The sequence below is a fragment of the Protomyctophum bolini genome (genome assembly GCF_963924005.1).
Source record: "Protomyctophum bolini genome assembly, chromosome: 15".
Taxonomy (NCBI): Eukaryota; Metazoa; Chordata; class Actinopteri; order Myctophiformes; family Myctophidae; genus Protomyctophum; species Protomyctophum bolini.
This window is the reverse complement of record NC_137876.1, coordinates 31436101-31459142: the sequence shown is the minus strand read 5'-3', so window position 1 is coordinate 31459142 and position 23042 is coordinate 31436101. Positions and strand designations below refer to the sequence as shown.

The following is a 23042-nucleotide window of genomic DNA, read 5'->3' as shown; positions in this document are numbered from 1 at the left end:
CTATATGCCGTAATGATCGTAGATTTAGCTACAGGTTTCATTTAAATTAACAAAACAAAAACAACAGTAGAAAAATCTCTTTAAATAATGATTATAGGCCTATAAGGCAACATCTAATTTACAGATACAGATAGAGTCAAATGTAGCTTGAAGTGGAATATTGTACACAGATTTTAACCAGTTTTCATTTCTTCTTTGATGCTGATTTAAGCTTCATGGAGTCCTTGGTATTTTGTGACTGGTTCTAGGGAAAAGAGTTGAAATGAACAGGATAAGATCAGCTGTCGTGTTAAATCTAAAACATATTTTAAATGCATTGTAGACTCACTTGAGCTTTACCACGCTTCATCAGTGCATCTCGTATCTGTTTAAATGGAATAAAAAAAAAGGTTTAACATTTTTTTGTGCATCATGTTTTCAATGACTATGATTGTTTAAACCATGTTTAAATTAATGGCACTCTACCGCTTTATCTGCCAAACATGTTGTCAGCAAAATGAAGAAACCCTAAAAAAAACAAAAACAAACAAAAACATGACATGTTACTAAACAGGGTCTGATGTACCGGTACTTTATGATGTAAGAACAATGGCCGTCATGTGAACATGGTCAATGCACGCATATATCTAAATGTTTGCTTGAACATGATTTTATTGATTTCAGGATCATACCTGGAATGCATTCAGCAGGGCAAAGGCGTAATTGACAATGTAAGCAATGACTCCATATGTGAGGTCAACAGCCCATACGGCAAATCCAAAAATCCATGTCGTACCAAAGATTGGAGTCAGGATGATAACTGTCCTCAGGATGTGTTTGGAAGCTGCTTTTTCAGCACGAAGGCTACTTGTTAAACCCTCGGGAGATTCCAAAAGCTTCAAGATTACCAACACCATAGTGAACATATTGAACATCACAATTATACCAACCGGCATAATAAATGTATGTACAGTCCCTTTCAGGAGCCCAGAGTAAATCAGCCAGCATGTCTCAGAGGTGTAGTAGAGGCCTTCAGAACCACTGCCATTGGTAATGAATGTGATTGCAACAATCAAGAAAGGACATGCATAACCCAGAAAAAATGAGATGCTCATGTACTTTCTTTTGGTAAACTGATGTAGCGGGAAATAGGTTTGATGTAAAAGAATTAAGCTCAGACACAGCATCCAAAAGAACATGGACAGGTAGCAGAAGTGCTTTACCACCACAAATATCTGACACCAATTCTCTGTAATTTTGTCAGGGAAACTAGATGCGAGGAAACTGCAATCTGCAATCAGCAAGGACAAGTAGATGTTGACGAGTGCAGTATGGCGAAGGCATGAGCTTTTGCTTGTGATGACATCATTCCAGACTACCAATTCTATTCCCAGACAAGTTACAAGGGAAATGATGGACAAAGCCAGTCCTACATAGGTTATCTCATCCATCCCTGGAACGTACTGTGGGTCCTTGGACATGAGGATGGCGAAAGAGGACAAATGAACACACTCGCAATATGCTTCATTAGTGGGACCACCCCACTTACAGCCATCTTTAGTCCACTGTCTTTCACTTTCACTCCATGATACACACTCCATTTCGCTGTTACGAGGTCTTTTGTTGATCAAATGGAAGTCTATTTTTACCTTCGGAGATTGGTTCTTGTCAACAGTTGTTGAAACAACAATGCTATTAATCTCACTCTCTTGGTTCTTGGATGGCAGGTATTCACCCAGCCTTCTAAACCCTGCTGTTTTCACAGGGCTGGAACCTGAGTTCTCCACAGAGACAGTGATGTTGAACACTGTGTTTGTACAATGTGACTCCTGGGTACTGCTGCATGCCACTAATTCTACGTTTGGCGTACTCACATTGACACCTGTTATATTTGTTGCATTAATCAGTCCCTCGACTGAGTGTAAATATCTTTCAGCCATTGTCAGATTTTCTTTGTAATGTTTTTGGTCCTCTTTCCATGATTTTTCAAGCGAGTCACTAAGGATATTACTTGCTGATTCAACAAGGTCCTGAAAAGAAAAGAGAATATAGTTGAATTGCAAATCTACTAGTGATGAAATGAAAATGAAATGAAAAGCATGGTAATATAGGACATCTAAATTTGCTTAACTTACATCCAATACAGTCCCTTTGTATGTGTAATCTGATACAATTTTTTGCATGTTCGAGAGAATGCTAACAGACGCATTCACGTTAGCATAAGTGTTTATTTTCTCTGTGTCAGTAGTGGAATTCTTGAGACGAACAAATACATTTCCAGCATTTTCATCTAGACTTCCAAGGCCTTTGTCAAGAATCTGTAGAAACAATTATGATTTATTAAATTTTCTCAAAGTGCATGTCCAATTGTCCATTGCCTGAGTTACAGTGCTTAGCAAATGACAATGTTAAGGAATTTAAAGTAGGCCTTACTGTTGTGTCTTCAAGGATACTAAATAGGTCAACGTTCACACACTGTGATAGCTCATCCTTCCACGATCCATGTTTTGCACGTTCCATGTTTTCACATTTCCTAAATCTTTCTCCATGACGTTCCTGACATCTCAATCTAGCAGTATGGTCAGCTTTGGTATTTGGCCAGTCGCCCTCTTCTTCACAATATGTAGAAGTAACTGTTAAAATAATAATAATACCAGCAGTTAAAATGATTTACTTACAAAAGGCTGCATATACATTTTTGAAAAACACACAGAAATGTTCAGGACTGTAGTGTTCATAAGAAAAACTAATATTCTGATTCATAATTCTTTCCTACTAACATAGTTAAAACTTATGTGACCTATAATTGTATATGTTGATGTAGAAGTAGAAGCAATGAAACATACCGTAAATGACTTCAATTTTGAGCGAAGCACTTATGTTTTGCATCCCGTTACTGAACATGCATGTTATATTTGCTGGGTGCTTGTCATCCACGCATCCTACTTTTGTTTTCGCTACATACGTAACTCGGTCTCCATCTTCTGTAGACAGATGGAGATTTGTCATGTCAGTAAATAAAAATATACATTCCAACTGGTTTTAATGAATGGATGAATTAAAGAAAAGAAAACAAATGAGCATCAATGAGCATAAGAATGTGTGATGACACACTTACCATAAACGTTTACATTTAATTCTGTTTTGTTTCCTGAGCCTCCCCATTGGACATCATAAGTTTCAGAGTTGTTCTTTATCTCACATTTAACTGCAACCATAACTTCCTCTGTTGAAGACCTTTTACAGAGTGGGAACTGAGGGTTACTGATGATGTCAATATCTGGCAGGACTGCTATATCCAGTGTTTTACTGGCTGAGTGAAATATTTCCACAGAACTATTTGTTGGTTTGAAGGTGCATGTTAAGAGTCCTGTAGATTGAAGCAAAACACAAAATAAGGGAAAGGGTTTTGTTAATAATAATCCAGATAACATAGGTCTCATCTAGCTCTGGTCCATAGCTCTAATGCCATCGCATTTAGAGCTATGTTACTGTCGACTTCCGGTGCTCGCATAAATGCAGACCAGCCTCTCGTCTGTAGCATAAATATAAAGAACGTTTTACCTACCTACCAATACAAAAGCGGCTTGTTATTAGAAAGCCTACTTTCCTTAGTGGACCAGAAAAATACTTTTAGTTACGCCACTCCGCCCTCTACCGATATTGCCAAGAGAAAACCCTCATAGACAAGATTTTTCCTTCCGGTGAAGGTGAAAAAAAATCCCTTTCTGGCTAAAAAGTGCATTTTATACATGTGGTGGGGGCCGGGGGCTCAGAGTGTGTCCACTAAGGAAAGTAGGCTTTCTAATAACACCTCTTGAATCTTGAATCTTGAATCTTGAACATTCTTTATATTTACGCTACATATGAGAGGCTGGTCTGCATTTATGCGAGCGCCGGAAGTCGACAGTAACATAGCTCTAAATGCGACAGCATTAGAGCTATGGAGTATAGACCAGAGCTAGGTCTCATCAATGCCTCTACATAGAATATATCTATATATGAGTATCGTGCCTGTCACAGACATGCGCAGAGCAAGTTCAGTCAGGAAACTCAGTGCAGTTGCTGTAAATGGTGCATTTATATAGCGCCTTTATCCAAGGCGCTTTACATAGATTGTGCATTACATTCACCCATTCAGACACATATTTATACACTGATGGCAGCGGAAACCATGCAAGGCACCAACCAGCACATCAGGAGCAATTAGGGGTTCAGTGTTTTGCTCAAGGACACTTCGACACTAACTCTGGGGGAGCCCGGGTTCAAACTGACAACCTTGTGGTTACCATCCAATCACACACCATTCCATCTTCATACCGGCTGTTTAAACTGGAAGTTTGCACTGCTCAATTTGCTTGCTTGCTGTTGCATACTGATATTGCTTCGCTGCTGTCTGCTTAAACTTTTGCTGCTCACCCTTCTCCACCCCAGCTACCACCTGTGGTTTTGGATCTTCTGTTTAGGTACGGGGGATTCCGAGTCCCTTGCGCTTGATCTGAGTACCTAAACTATATATTGCTCATTTTATAATCAATAAATATATATTCTATCCATTCATGAGTTGTCCTGACTCCTGACTGAACTTCAATTGCCTCTTGAAAATACTACGAGTAGTATTATTATTATATCAGTGGTTCTCAAACATCTTTATGTCAAGGACCCCCAAATTAGCTCTGTGCATAACTGTAGTCCCAGTCTTCAGAAGGTGGCATGCCTGTGTCTAGTTTCAGTTCATTTTCAGATAGCTTCATTCGATCGTGTCCGAAGCAGATTTGAACTGGAAACACGCCTTCACATGTTGTTCCAGTCCAAACCTGCTTCAGACCTCAGCCTATGGCTTAAATGCACGTACCTTCCCAGATTGCCGATGGTCTTATCAGAGTGAGTGTAGCACTCCTGGTTGTTGATGTCAGGTCAGACTCTGAACCAATGGTTATGTTCAATATTTGTGTCGGTTTTGTCCTATGTGTTTTTGTCAGGGTCCATTGTGGCTTTGGATCCATTTCTTCATCTACTGAGCAGTTAATTTTGGTATGACCGTAAACAGACAAAGGGTCAGACGGCATGTACATTTGAACATGACCTGTGGGAAAATGCGCACAATGAACCCAATATTAACGATATGCTAACATTTAACAAAACTTAAAAGAGTTGCAGCTGACTTTTTCCAGATTCACTTTAAGAAAGGTAAACCATACAAATTGCATGAGGAAGTAGTACTTCAAAATCAGATTTCTTTCCACATGGCATTGAGAATGAGAACCAAAGTGAAGAAGAATCATCTAACCTAAGTCAAGGCATACAGGAAAGAAATTCTGAGAACCTCTTTTTGAGACTCAGAGGTTTACTTCGGATGTTAGTAAACTAATTATATTTTCTGATGAGATTGCTAATTCATTGCAATTTATATGCTATAGTTCTCCATACTTTACTTACCGGTTGTCTTCAGTATAAAAGTAGCGTTGATTACACGTTGCAACTCTTCAGATCTTTTGGCCAGTTCCTCAGAACTGACATCAGAATTCAATGTAATTTCAAAGATTGCAATCACAGATCCACGCCTTACAATGGAGATAGAAATCAACAATTCTGTTAGCTATGGAAAACAAGTTAGATAAACTACTACAAAGTGTACTTTCAGTTGTAAAAATGCTTGGCCTACCTCAACTCTTTTATTCTCAAAGTGTCAAATTCTTTCAAAGTGCTGTACACTGGTTTCATCTAAAAGATAAATAACATTATAATTATAATGTTATTATAATGTTTGTATTTACATTAATTTAAGAGATTCTTCTGAGATGTATTGCCTTATTTGCCTATAATAATGTGTTCCGATGATAAATCTTCCTACTATTTATTATTATTATTGTTATTTTGCTGACTGTATCGATTATGTTACACATTTTGTGCTTGTAGATCGGCTATATTTGGCATACAACACTGTGTACGACGAAGTCAAATTGGGTTTAAAAGATTCTGTCACCTCAAGTTCCCAAGGGAATTATCTATCTCTCATTCACTTAAAGGGGCATTTCATTTTAAAACACTTACCCCTTGAATTTCAAACCTAGACTAATTGAAAACTTTTGTCCCTAGTTTTAGTGACTGATATTGTCCTTCTAATGTGTGAGTTATTTTATATATACATTTAAAGATTAAATGAAATAAAATACTTCAGCATACCTGATCTAGCAGCTCTTTACTCAGCTTCTTAAATTTGTCAGAGTTTGGGTCTGCCATGCTGTCGAAATATCTTTCCTTATGCAGTCTGCATGAGCCAGTGATAACGACTAAGAGGACAAATAATGTTAGTTTCAGTAGTCAGCAATTATGTAAGAAGGCGCGTGCACACACACACACACATACACTGACGCACGCACACACACACACACACACACACACACACACACACACACACACACACACACACACACACACTATACATACATAGGTGCCATTATTATTGGGACTTTCCATTCACTATAGTTATTCCCTACCATCTAAGCAGGGGCATAACCATGAGAGCTAAGCCCCAAATAGAAACTTGGAAAGTGAGGATGACCACAAAGTCACATACCCAAACACATACAGTACACACAAACGGTATGCCTAATATATGTTATTCACAATACCTCTTTTGTTTGTATAACACATTTGAGGGGTTTTGTCTGGAAAAGTACAATTTCTCTCCCCACAGCACTTGGGGTGAGACTCACAAACTACAGTGCTCCATTTGTGATCTGGCTCACAGGCACAGTTCAATTCATCCCCGAGAGTCTGACATTCTAAAAAGAAAGAAGATTATGCATTTAATAACTGGGTTTATCACATTCTCAGTCAAAATGAGGAATAGAATGTAGAATTTACAGCAATACACAGCTTACTTGTTGTCATTTTAAGGCCATCAACACGCATTGCAGAGTTAGACACACTGAAAGTGTTGAGTATTTTAGTTATGTTGCTGATGGCGCTTTCCTCAACACTTAGAATAGTATAGTATACTTGTGTTGAGTTGCCTAAAAGATACACACAAAAAGTTCAAATATATGAAATAGTGGAATATAATTAAAGTAATTGTAAGTATAATTTTATGATTATAATGAGTTCTTTCAAACTATTTTGTTCCACCTTGCGCAGAAGCCTAGAAAAGACATAGATGAAGTTTAAATCAATGTCTAACAAAGGAAAACATTCCAATTTTGAAAACGAATGTTTTTTTATATCTAATGTGCTAAAACTGTGACCAACCTGATTGTAGATTAGTCCCATAATGAAAAGAAACATGAATGTCCTCATTCTGATCCTGCCAAGTGGAACAGGCAGTCAACTATTCTGTATTATTCAGCATTATTGGCAAAAAAATATTTTTCTAATCTGATATTATATTTCATAATATACAGTACTTGGAAAAACTACCTGTTTTTTTACTCATAAATGTAAAGATAGATCCACCTACCTGTACTTGATTTGTATCAAGAAAACATAAGCACGCTTTGTCATCCTTTCCGCATCAATACCCACATAAGTTGATTGAAGTTTTGCAGAGAGCCACTATAACTATACATAATATATTCTAGATACAAAATCCCCCCTGTCCTCTTTGCATTATTTACAGTACAGTCAAATTTGCTGTAGACATGCAAAGTAGTACTGTGTATGTGACTTGTGGACCTTCTACTTTGACTATCAAAATTGGAACGTTGTATGGCATGTTTGTGTTTGGTATTCTAGAGTATTCAGTCCAAAGTTCCACAATCTTTTCCATGTAAGCTGTAATACTATTATCCAGTCTTAAATTAATGTCTGAAATATGAGATGCTTATATATAAAAAAGTTCACATTATATAGATAAAGATTATTATCACAAAATGTTAAACCGTTTTCTAGTGTCAACATCTATATTGAAAAAGAGGCCTGTGTATACCACACAGTACAACTGCTAGCCCCTCCAAAGCATGGCTTTCTGAAATTACGTCAATATGTGGAAGTCTATGGACTTTTAATGTTTGTTTAGAGCCTAAATAAAAATAACCGGTCACCAGCCAAGTCTATGGACTTTTGTTTGTTTGTTTAAGGCAGTAAATGACAATGTAAGACGTACATCTTGCTGATTTGAGTACTGGACTCGCTGCGTTTCTCACTTCACACGAGTGTGATTTATTTTTTGTCTAATTATGTTGTTGAGAATAATACAGTATGTTCACTGTTGATATAATGCATAAAGTTAAAGTACATTTCCTCTGTCATCTGATATGTAAATAATTATGACTGGAAACATTTTGCATGCATATTTTGCATGTTGTTTTTCCCATGGTTTTGGCCTATTCAAAGCCTGCCATTATACTATTACTGTGTATAATAATTAAAAGAAAGTTAGTACCTTGGCCACATTTTCACTGATAATCTCCATGATGATAGATATTTCTAGCCAGTGCTGCCCAGGCTAATATGCTGCTTTGTAGGTTCAATATGTGTTCAGGTCCTGTCAAGTGTGCAACAGTGCACCTTTTAAAGCATTTCGCACTCCCATCATGTACAGCTTTCTTGTGGTGCACACTGCACATACAAGAACGGTAGCATGCAGAGACTTAAAGTGGCCTACAATGATGCCCATTACCCCAAAATATATAATATCTGTGATAATCACACTTTAAAGTCTTCCAGCTTCGACCTTGGGTTTGAACAATGTAAGGAGATGGAAGGGAGTGGTGTGCAAAATGTGAAAAAAGTGGCCAATTTATGTAATTCAAACAAATGAGGGTCAAATATGATTTTCCATCTTCACATTTCTTTCGCTATATACAGATAAGCAGTTTTACTAAGACACATGTTGCTATATTATCAGTATCATACTTTAAACAGCATCAAGCACTTGATAGCTTTCAATGTTAGTCCAGGTAGTAGAGCGGCCATGTCAATTTTATACCAGACACTGTTCAAGCAGGTGACAATCAGGACAGGCAACTACAGGAACTATCCCTTAGTGAGGATTTTTGCTTAACATGTTTTACGAATATTCATTCCATAAATACTCAACATAATTTCATTAAATTCAAAGGAATACATAGATTGGACTACTCGAAGGTTAAAGTAAATAAGATGTATCACAGTGTGTCAGCATTATGTAACAAATGTAAAAGCCATGATGGCACTCTAACTCATCAATTATGGCCTTGCCCAATCACTACATTCTGGTCCTCTATATTTGACTTTGACTCAAAAGCATTTGACAGTGGGTTCCCTGCCCCCCTGTGGTCCTCAAACAAAGTAGGCTTGCCTTGTACTCTGGTAGGGAGAAGTAGTCACTGGCAAAAAAACTCATTTTAAGACGTTGGAAGTCTAATGCAGTACCCTCATTTGAAAAGTGGTTGAGAGAGCTGTGTTTAAGTCTGCCATAATGTTTAATTATCTTTGTTTGCCTTATGTTTTTTGTTGTTTTGTTTATTGTACGTGTATGCAGTGCTACTCAGAAAGTCTATTTGGGTTTCCTTTATGCTGCTATTAAGAATGGCAGTTACAAGTTAAAAGAACAATAAGATTCCCTGGATTGATCAATGATTGTATGGAGAAAATATCTCCACAAGAATGAAGTTGAACAAATTACAAAATATTTTAATCGTATGACAACATGGAAAGGAGGGACACCCACTTGTTTGGTTCAGAGCATTTATTGACCTTCCTCAGGCTTAACAATCGTATGACAACAATGGCGTTTCAGCATAACTAAGGCACATATACAAAGCCTGACATATACAACTGAAGCCCATTCGTACAGCAGTACCACATCAACCCCAGACTGAGTCCCTGTTCTAGACATCGATCTCATAATAGGCAAAAATGGCCAATCTACAAGGTCACAATGGATCGTGTTGCGACACGTGAGCTTTGCTATTTTCGGTAAGAGAATTGGTGTAAACTGTAAAGGGATCCAGGAGGCCAAGTATAGACCCCAAGGGGACACGTGGTCAACAAAGTAGTACAGTATATAAGTAATACTGCACACAGAGTATAAAAAGTATAAAATCGTTTTTCTCATACAGCTCGGAATAATACCACATTTTAACAACAAAAGATGTTCAGACATGGCTCTGTAGCTTAAGCAACTGTACAGTGTTCAGACTGATAAATAAAGTATAAGCATCTAATGATTTACAATCCTGCACAAAAAAATACATTATTGACCAATTCGTCTCAACAATTCAATGGCAAACTTTTGTCTATTTTGCATTAACAAAACAAATTACCAATAAATGCCGTTAAAAACATGCACAAGTATTACGGTCATCGTACAATAAAATAAATAAAATAGGCAAAGATTTGGTATAGAGCAGTGTTTTTTAAACAGTGGTCCTTGAGGTTCCAGTTGATCCCCAGCTAAATGATGGAAGAGTTGGTAACCAAATGGACATTTAAAGATCTTTAACTCTTGAGTGTAAAATGTACGGGTCCATTTGGTTTCATTTTACACTCTCAAGAGTTAAATTATTTTTAAACACCTGCATTACTTAATTTACAAGAAGTCTACAAAATTGGAGAATGTAGAAGAGTTGTTATTTTTATCAACGTTTGCCTGTTATCAATAGCATGGAATTGTGGACAAAGGTTTTGGGTCTGAGAGGCTAAATGTCATCAGATGGTGGTCCATGGCTCAAATGCAGAATAAACTAGAACTGCACTCTGTCGAGTGCCTACTTGCGCGTTGCACACAAGTAGGCCATAAATGGTCTACTAGTGCGCAAGCAGAGCACGCAAGTACTGTCGACCGCTACGAACTTACAAATCTCAGCCTCTCTGTAAAACATTGAAATTAAATACTAAAGTCGGGTTATAACTGGCTTTAGTAGTAGTAATAAAGATAGGTTTCAGATTACAGACATTACCATTAATTCACCCGCCACTGAAACATATCCTAATTACGTCACCATCGACAGCCAGTTATAACCCGACATTGATGACATCAGGGATCTCCATTCCTGGTGTCACGTGCTCCATCCCTGATGATGTCATGTGATGTCAGGTGCCCGACCAACACACAAACCGACGGGAAATGCGCGATTCCATAGTTAACTGCGACCTTAGGTCGCAATAAACATCACACCCGCGTGAAGTGAGGGGTGCTCTTATACATCACCTCAATCTGGCCAATCACAATTTGCATCCTCACCTTCGTCTTCAATGTTTGTGTTTACACAAACCCTCAAAGCTGGCCATTCATTGTCAATGGCATTCAATGTTTGTGTTTACACAAACCCTCAAAGCTGGACATAGGAGGGACTAGCGCCCCTCAAAAATACATATACAGTATATAGGTATATATTTGAGCAAGTTGACATACAAATGTATTCTGTATTCATGTTTTTCATATATAGTAAAAATATATATAAAATAACTGTAGTTAAAATGCAAATACAGAATTCAAGGACAATTCAAAGAAACACATTGTGTTGAGCTTGTCAATCAGATATTTTCAGTGTGCATGCACACAGCTAGGCAAATTGTTTGATTATTGAAGAAGCAAGTTCTGTATACTAACTAAACACTTGTGCCTCACTTCTCTCCTGATAAGACGAGCTCCATGCTTGTCTTAAGTTGGAGCGCAGTCTGTGGGGAAGATAGTCCTGATCGCGCTAGACCACACCTTATTTTCAGATCAACACGACTGCAAACGCATGTCGTGGTATCTATATCACTGGTTCCAGTGACATTTTCAAGTGGATCCTGATACAGAAAAGGTTGAAAACCACTGATTTTAAAGCAGCGTTGGGGTTGTGCTGGTGGAGATATACTGTAGGTGGCCCTATATCTCTATTTAACCCCTTCCCTTAACCGTCTGTCAGTCACTAGATTAGTGTAAAGCAGAAAAAACAACTTTATGTCACATATATTTTCTCTCTTTTCATTTGACATCAGACAGCTGTCTCATGCTCTGTCAGAGTTGTGTGAGAGTTGAGAAGAAAACCTGCTCTCTCTTCCTGTAATGTCCCATCTTCTAGAGGGTTCACCAATCCATTGGTTTCTTTGTGTGGTCCATTTTGACGGGTTGGTAGCTATGACAAAACAAAACACAGTTCTGGTGAGATACAGATTAATATCCTTATTATTTTTGCCAAGGTGGATTTGGACAAGGAGGACTCATTGTGGGTTCAAATCCAGCTTGTGAGTTGGTGTGCACAGGTAAACCTCTTTCTCTCCCGTTCAACTCATCTCTCTCACTCATTCATCAAGAATCAAGAGGGGTTTATTTCTCACTCACTCACAGGTACAAGCAACAGAAATGTTGGAGGGACATGTTCTGCCATAACACAATAATAGAATATAACAAGATAATAATAATCAGGTATGAAGTGAAACTAAATAAAAGGTAGAATAGCAGGTTTGATAAATCTCTTAAGGCAGGTAAAGGCAGGGAATTATATCTTTAGCAGCAATGGGTAAATGCCATGGGTAATATGTGAAAGAAGATAGAAGGCATACTGTATGGCGACAAACTTATTAAGTCACAGAGAGGCACATTATTTGATTTACTTACTCTCTGTCCTGGTGGGGTGGCACAGCACAGCTTCAGTTTGTTAGGTTTATGTAGAAAAAACAGCACATTTCCCAACAGGGGGTAGACAGTGCCAGGTGTAACATCCTCTTCTTTCATTGGACCTCAAATTAAGAAGATGGATTTTTTTATGGGATAGGTCCATGGTAACAAAATGTACATGCATGTATTCTACTCTATTCTACTAAGTCCCTACCTGTGAGGAAACTGATGACCAGCCCAACAAGAATGACCGTGAAGCAGCCGAGTGCACTGTACCACATATAGGACAGAGAATAGAATCTTCTCAGCCCAGTGGGCCTGCTGAAGAATAAACGATGGCAATTAAGTTATAATGAATTAAGTTAAATAAGTTTCTTTCCTAAATGACAAAAACCTAAACAATGATGACAACAATGTTTTCTGAATAATGTCTGAAACTAAAGAGCAGATTATGAGCAACTTTTAAACAAAACAATTTCCCCTTACTTCAAAGTGACAGACACAGCTGAACTGAGCGTAGTTTGAATAACTGCTGTGGCATTTCCTGACAGTAGCGTGGCTGTGCAGTTATGAGATACAGATCTGGGGCTGGAGCTCTGGGTGACAATGCTCCCAATACCAACCCAAAAAGCCACCACCAGGCCTGCTCCGAGACCGGCCAACGCACCCTGGTGAAACGCAGAACAAAAAAAAAGCATCATAGAGGATTTGTCAATAGACATATTAGCTTAGATTGTAGGCTACAAAGGATAATGTGATCTTTAATACCACACTATACCAGTGGAAATAGCTTTCACTACAACATGATGGGATGGAATAGCCACTACATATATGGAGACATGCAACTAGACCTAAATCAATACATCACAATGGGTATTTATTATTTAAATGTGCAGACAGAAACAAAACACAATTTGTGTCCTATAATGGACAATCACGCTCTAGATAAATGAGCACCGATGATTGTCCTTGCATGCAGTACTGTACATTTCCTGCAGGGGGAGAGAACTTACATTGGAATTGGCTGAAGAGAAGAATATGCCAAGGCAAAATAACCCAAGAAGAGGACCACCAACCATTCCAAAGATTTTCAAAGCCACCTGGTGTGTAACAACATTAATGACAGTTAGTTCTAGCATAATATGAAATAGTCAATACAAATTAATTTGATCATTTGATTTTGCATTTGGTATGCTTACCTGTAAAACTGAGTCGCCCATCAAATGAGCTAGATATGCCATGGCCAGACACAGTAGCCCATAGGACATTGCTAGATGGGAGGGAAGGTTTTTTGAATAAATTAATATTAGAACAAATGCTTACTGAGAATTTCATCATCACAACCAATCTCATATTATATGTCCAATATGTATCAACCATTACTTGGAAAATGATCAATTTACTGTAAATATAATATAGTGAGAAATGCTAAATTGATGAACCTAGGGCTTTGGACAACAGGGTAGCCCTTGCTTCTGTCATTGTAGGGAAGTGAGGTTTGATGAGGTCTTCCATTGTGACTGTGGCCAGTGAGTTAAAGGCAGAAGAGATGGTGCTGTGGAACCAGATCAAACAAACTTGAACAAACAGGTCTGCAGCCGGAATCAAACAAAAGATGACTACTGCTTAAATGGTAAAGGACGGTGAACTCAGCCTAAATAATATTAGACCCTTCCCTTGATAACCTAGCCAAACTGCAAGCATTCCTCATAGCTTTATCATGCACAAGTTCTACAAAAATGTCTTGGGATTGAATAATGAATAGTATTTTTACTTCCATAAAGTTCCAGAACATCACTGATGAGCTCTAAACAAAACGAGTCATACATTTTGAGAATAAAATACACATACAGTACCTGAGTGCGGCACTGAATAAGCAAGCAACAAAAAGGCCAGGGAGACCAGGCAGACCTTGTAGCATATCCATAACAAAGTATAGCACCATCTGTGGAGAGCATGGATACTGCATTACCATGTTTGTCCTGGTAATTCAGATGTTATTAACTTTCCAGGAAGAATCTCAACTCCTCCACCACATGGAAAACAAGGCAGTCAGTTCAACGGGTAGTAATATTTACAGTTCAAGCACAGTGTAAAATGTATTTGGCATAAATGTGCCATCATGATGGCCTGGGATACTGTGGGGTATGCTCTGCATCCTGGTGAATTTGGAGCAAATAATAAACTTTCTACTAAATTAAACAGTTACCTGATTTCTTTGAGTTTAGTGTTGAAAGTGAAACACACATTTATACTCCCCATACATACATTTAATAACATGGAAGATGGAGAAGCAGGAAAAAATAGCAGGACACTTCAAATGAAGTTAAGTGTAGGAACTAATAACGAAAACAACTGCCATACTGACAATTCACTGTTCTGCTTCCCCACAAAATGTAAACAGCTGTTCCAATTAATTACGATACATAATTACATTATTATGTACTACTAACCGCATCTCTTGAAGTGGTACCTAGCCTGCTGGAGTGATCCTCTCCACAGTACCGTGCAAACATTACCAGTCCCATCACACAGCTCAGACCCAGAGCCACCTGCAGAGAGGGAAATACCATGTAGCAAGACCTGCCAAAAAATAAACAATAAAGACATGTAAAACAAAGAGGCAAGAACAAATGCATTTCATGTCAGCAGTAACCCTTATTCTAGTTTTCTTCCCCTCTCTGTTCAGGGGTTTATCTTGGTGACATCGATACAAAAAGGTTAATTTACTGTATACATTCAATTTTACTGCTTATTCACACACATCAGGGGTCTGTATATTAAGTAATGAAAGGTGGTATGTATGCCTACTGGCCTTACAGTACCTGATAGCATCTCTCTCTGTGCGAGAGCTGAGGTATCTCTGAACCTGAGCCTGATTGACTCCATACAATGACCACATGAGGAACACCCCACCGACCCCCAGTGTCCAGAAGGTGTGTCTCTCTGTAGGATCTGGGTTTAGACTGACAGCAAGCAGCATGTTAAGAAAAATAAAGGAATTTCTGATGAACAGAATTACAATCACTTGTCTGTAAAATGTGTTAGTTCAAATAAAATGTAATATATATTTTTTTCTTTTTCACGATTAAGTACAGTATGAAGTATGAACATTCAAGAAAAGAATATCAAAGAAAATATTTATTTTTGATCATACTTATTTTTGAAAAATTATAAAGGGTGTAACATATATTTTCATTTATAATTTTCTTTTGCACATTTCTTTGCAGTATTGAGGGGATAAGTGCACTCACTCGAGGCCAGAGATGCGGTTCCCCTCCCGTGCTTTGGTCCAGACCTCAGAGACCCCTCCAGTCTGCTGTATTCCTACCACTATGACAGCCAACTGGCCCGCAAACATCACCACAGTTTGAAACACGTCTGTCCAAATGACAGCCTTCAGCCCCCCCTGGCAAGAACAAGTCCAGGTGTGAGAATTGTTATTACCGGTCCGGTATAACAGAAACGAAATGTAGTTTTCTCTTATGCCTGATTTAAGGGTTATGGTTGCATACCAGTGCCGGTGTGTTCTTAGAGTATATCTAAGGGTGTGTTAGTGCCAGTATCAGTCTTGGAACTTCTAAAATCTACTATTTTGGTGCGTGACAACCACTCGCAACCAAGTATAAGTTATAACTCACATCTTAGGCTATAGTGTTACACTGAACAACAAGTATTGTCCTGGAAATGTAATATCACAATGGTCAAGCTTGTTAGTTGTTTGATAAAGGGATAGTGAAACTAAATGGATTGGATCTTAAATTGTAGATAAGAATCTTGCTTATGTCCTGCATTAAATCCCTGTGTTTACATCTCTCTAGAATCAGATATGGTTTAGTCTACTCAAAAAATAAATTTTATTTTTCTAATTCAGCTCATTGAACTGGTGTGTGAATGTAGATGGAAGTAAGTGAAGTGAACGTGCTTGCCTGATGCCTTGTGTGCCATCAGATATATACTGTATATATATATATATATATATACTGTATATAGGGTATGGATATTAATCTCTCTTGGGAACTGTTTTACATCTAACATGAATTATTTTACTTACTAGTGTTGTATAAAATGCGCACACTAGTCCAGTGGCCAGCACTGTTCCCCATAATTGAAATCCAGTAACTAAAGAAAGAGAACAAAACAAAAATAATTGAAGAAAGAAGAACTTATGTTTACTCAGGTTTGTAGAAGACAAATAGATGGAGTGATTTACCTGCATAGAGTGCAAAGGCAGGAGTATATACACATACCCCCATGTAGATAACCTATAATAAAACAGAATAACATTATTTGCAAAGTATAGCCAGTTCAAACATAGTATACTATATACTGTATAGCCGGTTCATATCTACTGAGTAAAATCTATCTAGAGAGATAGATGGAAGACTAGATTTCTCCAGGGTCTCCAAAGGCCTATGCAATAAACACAAACTCGTTATACACAGTATATCACATATTATACAAGTGTCATTTTATCATCTACTCAGGCTTTTGTGAACACCCCAGTTTTTAAGTTGCTCCATTCATTCCAATCATTTTATCAGACAGGCCCCCTTCCCATACAAACCCTTAACCCATTGTAACTTCAAACCACAAACCATCTTAGATTAATCAAAAATGCAAAAATTATTGTGTCAGGAATTGTGTTGGAAAAGAGTGTGTAATTGATAGAAAATAAAACTTTTTTTGGGGTGAAATACTCGTTTAAGACTTGCCTGTATATGAGAGCTTTTTTGTAATTAGATTTTTTGTTTGGTTTAAAATCTAGTTTAAAGTGGTCTCCATATATGGGCATGTTATAATATGTTAATTAATTATTTTTTCTGTCTGTGACTTTTTATTCTTTTTCTTTTTTTAATTTGACTCTGGCATTATTTGGTACTAGAGCATGTGGCAGTTACAGCCATAGGGCATTAGGGCGTTATCTTCGCCAGTGCCTTACCCCATATCCCTAAACTTCTTTGTCGTTTTTGAGCTTGTAGATTGGCTATATGAACTATTCGAAAATGTTTTTCAAAATCGTAAAAAAAAGGCAAAGAAGTTTAGGGATAAGGAGTAAGGCAGTGACGACAATAGGGCCCTTCTGGAGTTACACAGAATGCCATGTGAGCATTGTAAAACATTATTTAAGGTCTTCTTTCTGGAAATAACAGATTATATTTTGTCTTTTAGTGCCTTTTTGTTATGTCTAGGATGGAACTTACCATCTGAAATATGAAGGTCAATGTCCCACAGATACGTACTGGTTTGCTAAAGCGCAGCTCAAGATACTGAAAAACAACAGTTCACACCTACACGGTTATGGGGAACATAACGAAGTTATTTCTCACCAAAAGACATAATAACAAAATAAATCAGCTCTAGGATACATATTTCATAGTGAACCTTTGCTTTTCTTGACCTTGGTCATACCTGGTAAGCACTTGTGAGATGCAATCTGTAGAACACTGGAATGAACACATGGGCAGGAATGATTAGGCCCAGAATGTAGGCACAGCCTATGAACCAATACTGAGTCCCATAAGTGTAGATCTCAGCTGGCACACCTATAATAGCCACAGCCGACTGGAACGAGGCAATGAGCGAGAGGGATATGGGGAGGCAGTGCATGCTCCTGTCTGCCAGCAGAAACTCCTGTGTGGTACGCTGGCGCCCACCTGACAGTGCATGGTAAATCCCTATGCCCAAAGAGGCAGCCAGTAGGAGAGCAAATATAACATAATCCACAACATTGAAGTGCTTCTGGTCAGAAGGATCCATCTGGCCAGTGTCTGAGCACTTGGTGCAGATAATGGCAGGAATAAGCAGAGCCTTTTTCCACTCCCATCAGTTAGGACGTCCCTGCAGCCTTGAAGAAGAGTAAATCAAATCATTAACATTTATATTTCATTTGAATATAAGCAAGTCAATAAACACAAACTCGTAATATAAGTAATACTATAATAACATAAGTTTTGTTTCCTTAAGTAAAATCATGCACAACAAAGTCCATATTCTACGGCTATAGGAGTATATATCTGGCTCAAAAAATTAAACCAATTAAATCATGCACAACAAAGTCCATATTCTGCTCCAAAATAAGCCAACCAATTGGAAACCACATACTGTACCTTCATCAGTCCTGACTTCCAGTCTTCCAGCCAGGTGTCAAAGAGTGATTGTCTCCACATTTTGCTACATTTCTTTCCATTTCTTCCCAGAGAAATAAAGTCATTGTTATTTGACTGGAGGCACACTGCAGAAAAGCAGAGGGAAGTAAACTCTAATCTTTGGCAGGAGAATGGTTACAGACTACAGAGGCCAAGGTCAAACAACAAGCTCTACGTGAACTTTAGCTTCATTTTGGGGACGCAAACATATACGGACTGGTTCACGGTACTAGTAGTAGGCTAGGTTCAAGACACACAAGGGGGCGCTCTTTTGCTGTAGCGGTGTGTATGTTGTTTGTAGTGAGTGTGAGTACTACTACTACTACTACAGTCTACTACTACTACTAAACTACTAAAGCCACACGCTGTACTAGTACAGAGGATAGTTCCACTAAGTTAGAAAACTAAACCAGTTAATAAAGTGATATCACATTACCCCAATACGAATAGGAGGCGAGAAATAGCCACACCACCCGAGAAGACGAGATAGGGAAGCAGGTTGTAAACCTGAGCAAAGTGACATTCAAGAACGCTCACACAAACTTGTCTTGGTGAGTCTGTTGGTGTCCACTCTCTCTAGTACAACACTAAAGGTAGACCAGCAACTTCTACTATGAACACATTCGCCAATCGATCAACTATCTTTCTTATTTGCATTTGTGGTGGTATAATATAAATCAATGCTCCATCGGCATCCTTATCACTCAGACGACTTATATGTCGGTGGTTCAGGTTGACTCGGACTCCACGTGACCCCACTACGCTACAGCGGCATCATAACATTGTAATTTTACTTCCGGGTTGGTTGCAAGGAAGCTGTTGGTTCTGAACTCGACGAAGAAGCTTATGCCGGTTGCCGCGGGGCGCCAACATTTGAACCGTTTTTCTGGACTCCATGTAAACAAACTTACCAAACGTATTCATTTTAGTTTGATGTATGTTTTTGGTTACCGTACATTGAACATTCGCAGTGAATCATGGCGGGTAAGTGCTGCGCCTTTTGTGGAACTTCCGTGGGGAAACAACTTTTTACAGTCAAGTAACATAGCTCTGCTCTCCCATTAGCCCCACAAGCAGAACCCAAATGGTACTAAAGTTCTGGCATTTGGTAGACTTATAAAGCGATCATCCAAATTTCATAAAAGCTTTATGGAGGGTTCCGAGAGGGGCTACTCTCCCATCGTGGAGAGCGAGATTCCAAAAAATGTTTTACCTGCAGAGTCGTGTCCCATGAAAATTATTACGAGCAAATCCCTTTAAGGTATTATATTTACGTTTAGCATAATTTAATACGTTTTCTTGGCAGTATATCAAGTTGTTGTAAGGGTAGAGTCGTCATGTGATGCTGCCAAATGAGTGCTATCAAATTGGATTTAAAAGTGTTAATTCCGTTATGTTTAATGTATTTAACACACACAGATCTTATCAGTCACTTGAGTGTGTTGGAAGAACAGGGACGGAAACGTAAGACTAAAACCCAGCAGCACGGTCACCGTGGTGTGGAGGATCTGAAGGCAACAGTGGATTCACTTACCATTCAAAGAGACCAACTGAAAGAAGAGTTAGCTGGTCATAACACAGTGAGTGAGAAAACATCAAAAGATTGATACCATTACTCAAAGAGACCAGCTGAAAGCAGAGATAGCTGGTTTTAACACAGTGAGAACACAACACAAGAGACCAGCTGAGAGGTCATAACACAATGAGAGAAGATATTTTAAACTTAAGCAGTGGTTCCCAAACTTTTAGCTCGTGGCCCAGGACCCAAATTAGTGAGAATAGCACATCTACAAGCTCACAACGTGTTGTGACTCATGCAACTCGTGAGCTTGTAGATCGGCTACCCTCACAAAAAACATGCAGTACTCCTGGTCTCTAAACTACCTCCCTGGCCAGCCCCCTGATGGAGGGGAAAGGAACTGGTTGGAATAACGTGTTCCTTCCTTCCACGCGCTACGTCCGGGGAAACTATCCCCTGTCAGGTGAAAAGAAGCAGCTTGGACTCCTCATGCATAGAAGGAAGCATGAGGTCAGTCCGCTGCCCCCCCAGGTTGGCAGAGGAAGTGTAGTGCCCAGGATTGCATTAGAATGATTAGATAATTGACACTGGGTGACAAAATGGGTTGCAAAATCATGGAGGAAAAAAAATACACATTGATACATTCTGTATTCTGAGAAAACAGCTCACATCAATACATTCAGCTTAAGTGAATAATTTGTACAAATGCTGGAAATACGTATTTTTTTCTATTTTGTGCCATGGAACATTCTTGAAATATTGTAATTAAATAAACATGCTGTTTATTGTGACATGAGTCACACACTCACAAAATGCAGCCTGTGCTATAACATATCTAAAGACAGATTTGAATTAAATTGCGCATTGTTCAAACTATGAGGTGCTGAGGCAATGTTGTCCAATTGATTTTGGTTGCTGATTTATTTTTTACTTGTGCCACACTTCAGTTTCTGCCGAAACTGAAGACAGTTTTAGACAATGGAGGAGCACATGAAGGGAACGAGGACATGGATAATGGCTCAGAGAACAATAAATATTTGAGGCTGATGGCACAACATGCACAACTGAAAGACCTTCTTCGTGCTCATCACCTTATTGGTACTACAACTTTTTTCCCCCCATTGGATATGAATTAGATTTAGATAAAGCCTTCTATAACAATTTCACACTGGTTGTGTTCAAATCAGTTACAGTACCATGTTACTGAATTTTAACTTGTTTTCTATCTCAATTTCTCTCTCATGTTTATGTACTTTAGGGGGGTATGATCTCATGAAAACTCGTGATAAAAAAGTATGCATCTCACTAGCTACTGAATATGGCGGAGTCTACTTGGAGACCTACAACCTGGAGATAGAGCTGAGAGAACCACTGAGGATCAGTCGCCACAGCATTCCACATTTCATTCCCCTGAAGAGCCTGGCTGAACAGAGTATGCAGACAGACATAAGGGGGTTTCTGGATACCCTCAGCCTACATCTAAATGCCTACTCTGGTCGCAAGCAACAGATGAAGCTAATTAAGGTACAAGACCTACTGATTATATTTTTATTCCTAGGGTTCATACAGTTACTTTGAACACATTTTTGGGTCAGTTTGTTAATCAACTATTAATCAACAAATGTAACATTTGAGTTCCCCATTATGAAATGCTAAGAAACCACTTTTATTTGAGAGGCATATCTGTATAGAAATCTTGCTTGGACGAAGAAATGGTTTGGTGAGAGTGTGTGCAATTCATTACCATTGTGGGGATATTTTATTATCCTACAGGAACACCATACATCTGTGGAAGTGATGGAGAGCAACCCCCCTTGTTCGAAATTAGTGTTGATGCTCACTGTGTCAAAAGATAACACTAAGATATGCTGCATGTTGAACTACAGTGACCTCACAAGTTGTCTTCCCAGAAAAGTTGTAATTGAATCGGATGGTAAGATTGAATATTTATTAGAATGGTTACGCAGTTTAAACTGCTGGCTGTAGCACATGTATCAAAGACTAGCAATACAGGCTTATCTATTATTGAATATTTGTATTCAGTGAACATATTGAACATTCTATTTTCAATTTGAAAAAGTGCAGTAGAAGCAAAATATTAAAAGAGCAATAAAAAATACCAATTAATGTAACCATTGTGTGAATTTGTGCCATTTGAGTAGTGAGGACAGTTAGCCAAAGTGTCTGCTTAACAAATAGTGAAAGCATTGCCCTTCTCATCAACTTCCTTTCTTTACTTCTTTAACATTTGTTATTATCTATTCTGATTGTACAATTCAGCCATGCAAAAATGTAGGATGCTTTTAATAGAAATACAAAAAATAACTTTATTACATATACATCAAGTATTTCTGTTTAACAACATGCTAGTTGTATAATTATGTAATAACTATCTCTATTCTCTACATGCTTTGTTCTTGCAGATAAGCTTGATTCTAAACAGTGGAAGAAAAACCGCACCCTGCTCATGGAGACTCCAGTGCACACTGCCTTGACCACCATAATGGGGTTCATGGAGTTAACACAACTCTAGCTAGCCCATAACATGAGGGAAATTCCATTAATTATTCCAATGGTGATTCGCCAGTTTCCAACACTGGACTCTTACGTTCTTTTATGTAAAGCGGGTTACATAAATTCAAGCAACTATTATTATTATTCCATTTCACCAGTGTCATCAAGCTTTTCAATAAATGCTTTGACTCTCTGTTGTAAAACCTCCTTGTGAAATGATCGAAGTCTCTCCATTTCTCCTCTAGCATTGCGCTGCCAGCTGGCCAGCTCCTTTTGTGATATGCAGTCAATCATAGCAATGTTCTTTAGCTCCAAAATGGACAGCTTCCTTCCACCAGCCTCTGTGTGC

At 38.4% G+C, this 23042-nt stretch overlaps 3 protein-coding genes across 8 annotated transcripts; 1 reads left to right on the top strand and 2 right to left on the bottom strand.

Moving 5' to 3' along the window:
- Positions 1-4: 4 nt before the first annotated feature.
- On the bottom strand, positions 5-7485 carry adgrf3a (adhesion G protein-coupled receptor F3a). Its single transcript, XM_080783188.1, has 17 exons — positions 7439-7485; positions 7231-7285; positions 7111-7123; positions 6867-6998; positions 6615-6767; positions 6166-6272; positions 5645-5703; positions 5419-5543; positions 4835-5065; positions 3098-3349; positions 2826-2963; positions 2413-2612; positions 2115-2297; positions 672-2009; positions 466-507; positions 329-364; positions 5-244 (listed from the first exon to the last, which is right to left on the bottom strand). The coding sequence occupies exons 1-17, from the start codon at positions 7480-7482 to the stop codon at positions 185-187; spliced, it is 3168 nt and encodes a 1055-aa protein (XP_080639314.1). The 5' UTR covers positions 7483-7485; the 3' UTR covers positions 5-184.
- Positions 7486-9671: 2186 nt separating this feature from the next.
- slc5a6b (solute carrier family 5 member 6) lies at positions 9672-19371 on the bottom strand. Of its 6 annotated transcripts, none has more exons than XM_080784424.1 (17): positions 18622-19371; positions 17924-18359; positions 17716-17781; positions 16725-16776; positions 16566-16633; positions 15766-15920; positions 15337-15477; positions 14965-15094; positions 14368-14456; positions 13954-14066; positions 13711-13781; positions 13525-13611; positions 12998-13179; positions 12726-12832; positions 12512-12633; positions 11942-12029; positions 9672-11700 (listed from the first exon to the last, which is right to left on the bottom strand). In XM_080784424.1, the coding sequence occupies exons 2-17, from the start codon at positions 18269-18271 to the stop codon at positions 11690-11692; spliced, it is 1830 nt and encodes a 609-aa protein (XP_080640550.1). In that variant the 5' UTR covers positions 18272-18359; positions 18622-19371; the 3' UTR covers positions 9672-11689. The 6 variants fall into 6 exon arrangements, with proteins under 6 accessions (XP_080640550.1, XP_080640546.1, XP_080640545.1 ...); XM_080784420.1 differs by having other exon boundaries at positions 9672-12029; positions 18622-18746; positions 19097-19371; XM_080784419.1 differs by having other exon boundaries at positions 9672-12029; positions 18622-18735; positions 19097-19371.
- A 127-nt stretch (positions 19372-19498) lies between these two features.
- cenpo (centromere protein O) lies at positions 19499-22735 on the top strand. Its single transcript, XM_080783781.1, has 6 exons — positions 19499-19644; positions 20080-20240; positions 21127-21277; positions 21438-21703; positions 21953-22112; positions 22603-22735. The coding sequence occupies exons 1-6, from the start codon at positions 19638-19640 to the stop codon at positions 22710-22712; spliced, it is 855 nt and encodes a 284-aa protein (XP_080639907.1). The 5' UTR covers positions 19499-19637; the 3' UTR covers positions 22713-22735.
- The last annotated feature ends 307 nt before the right edge of the window (positions 22736-23042 follow it).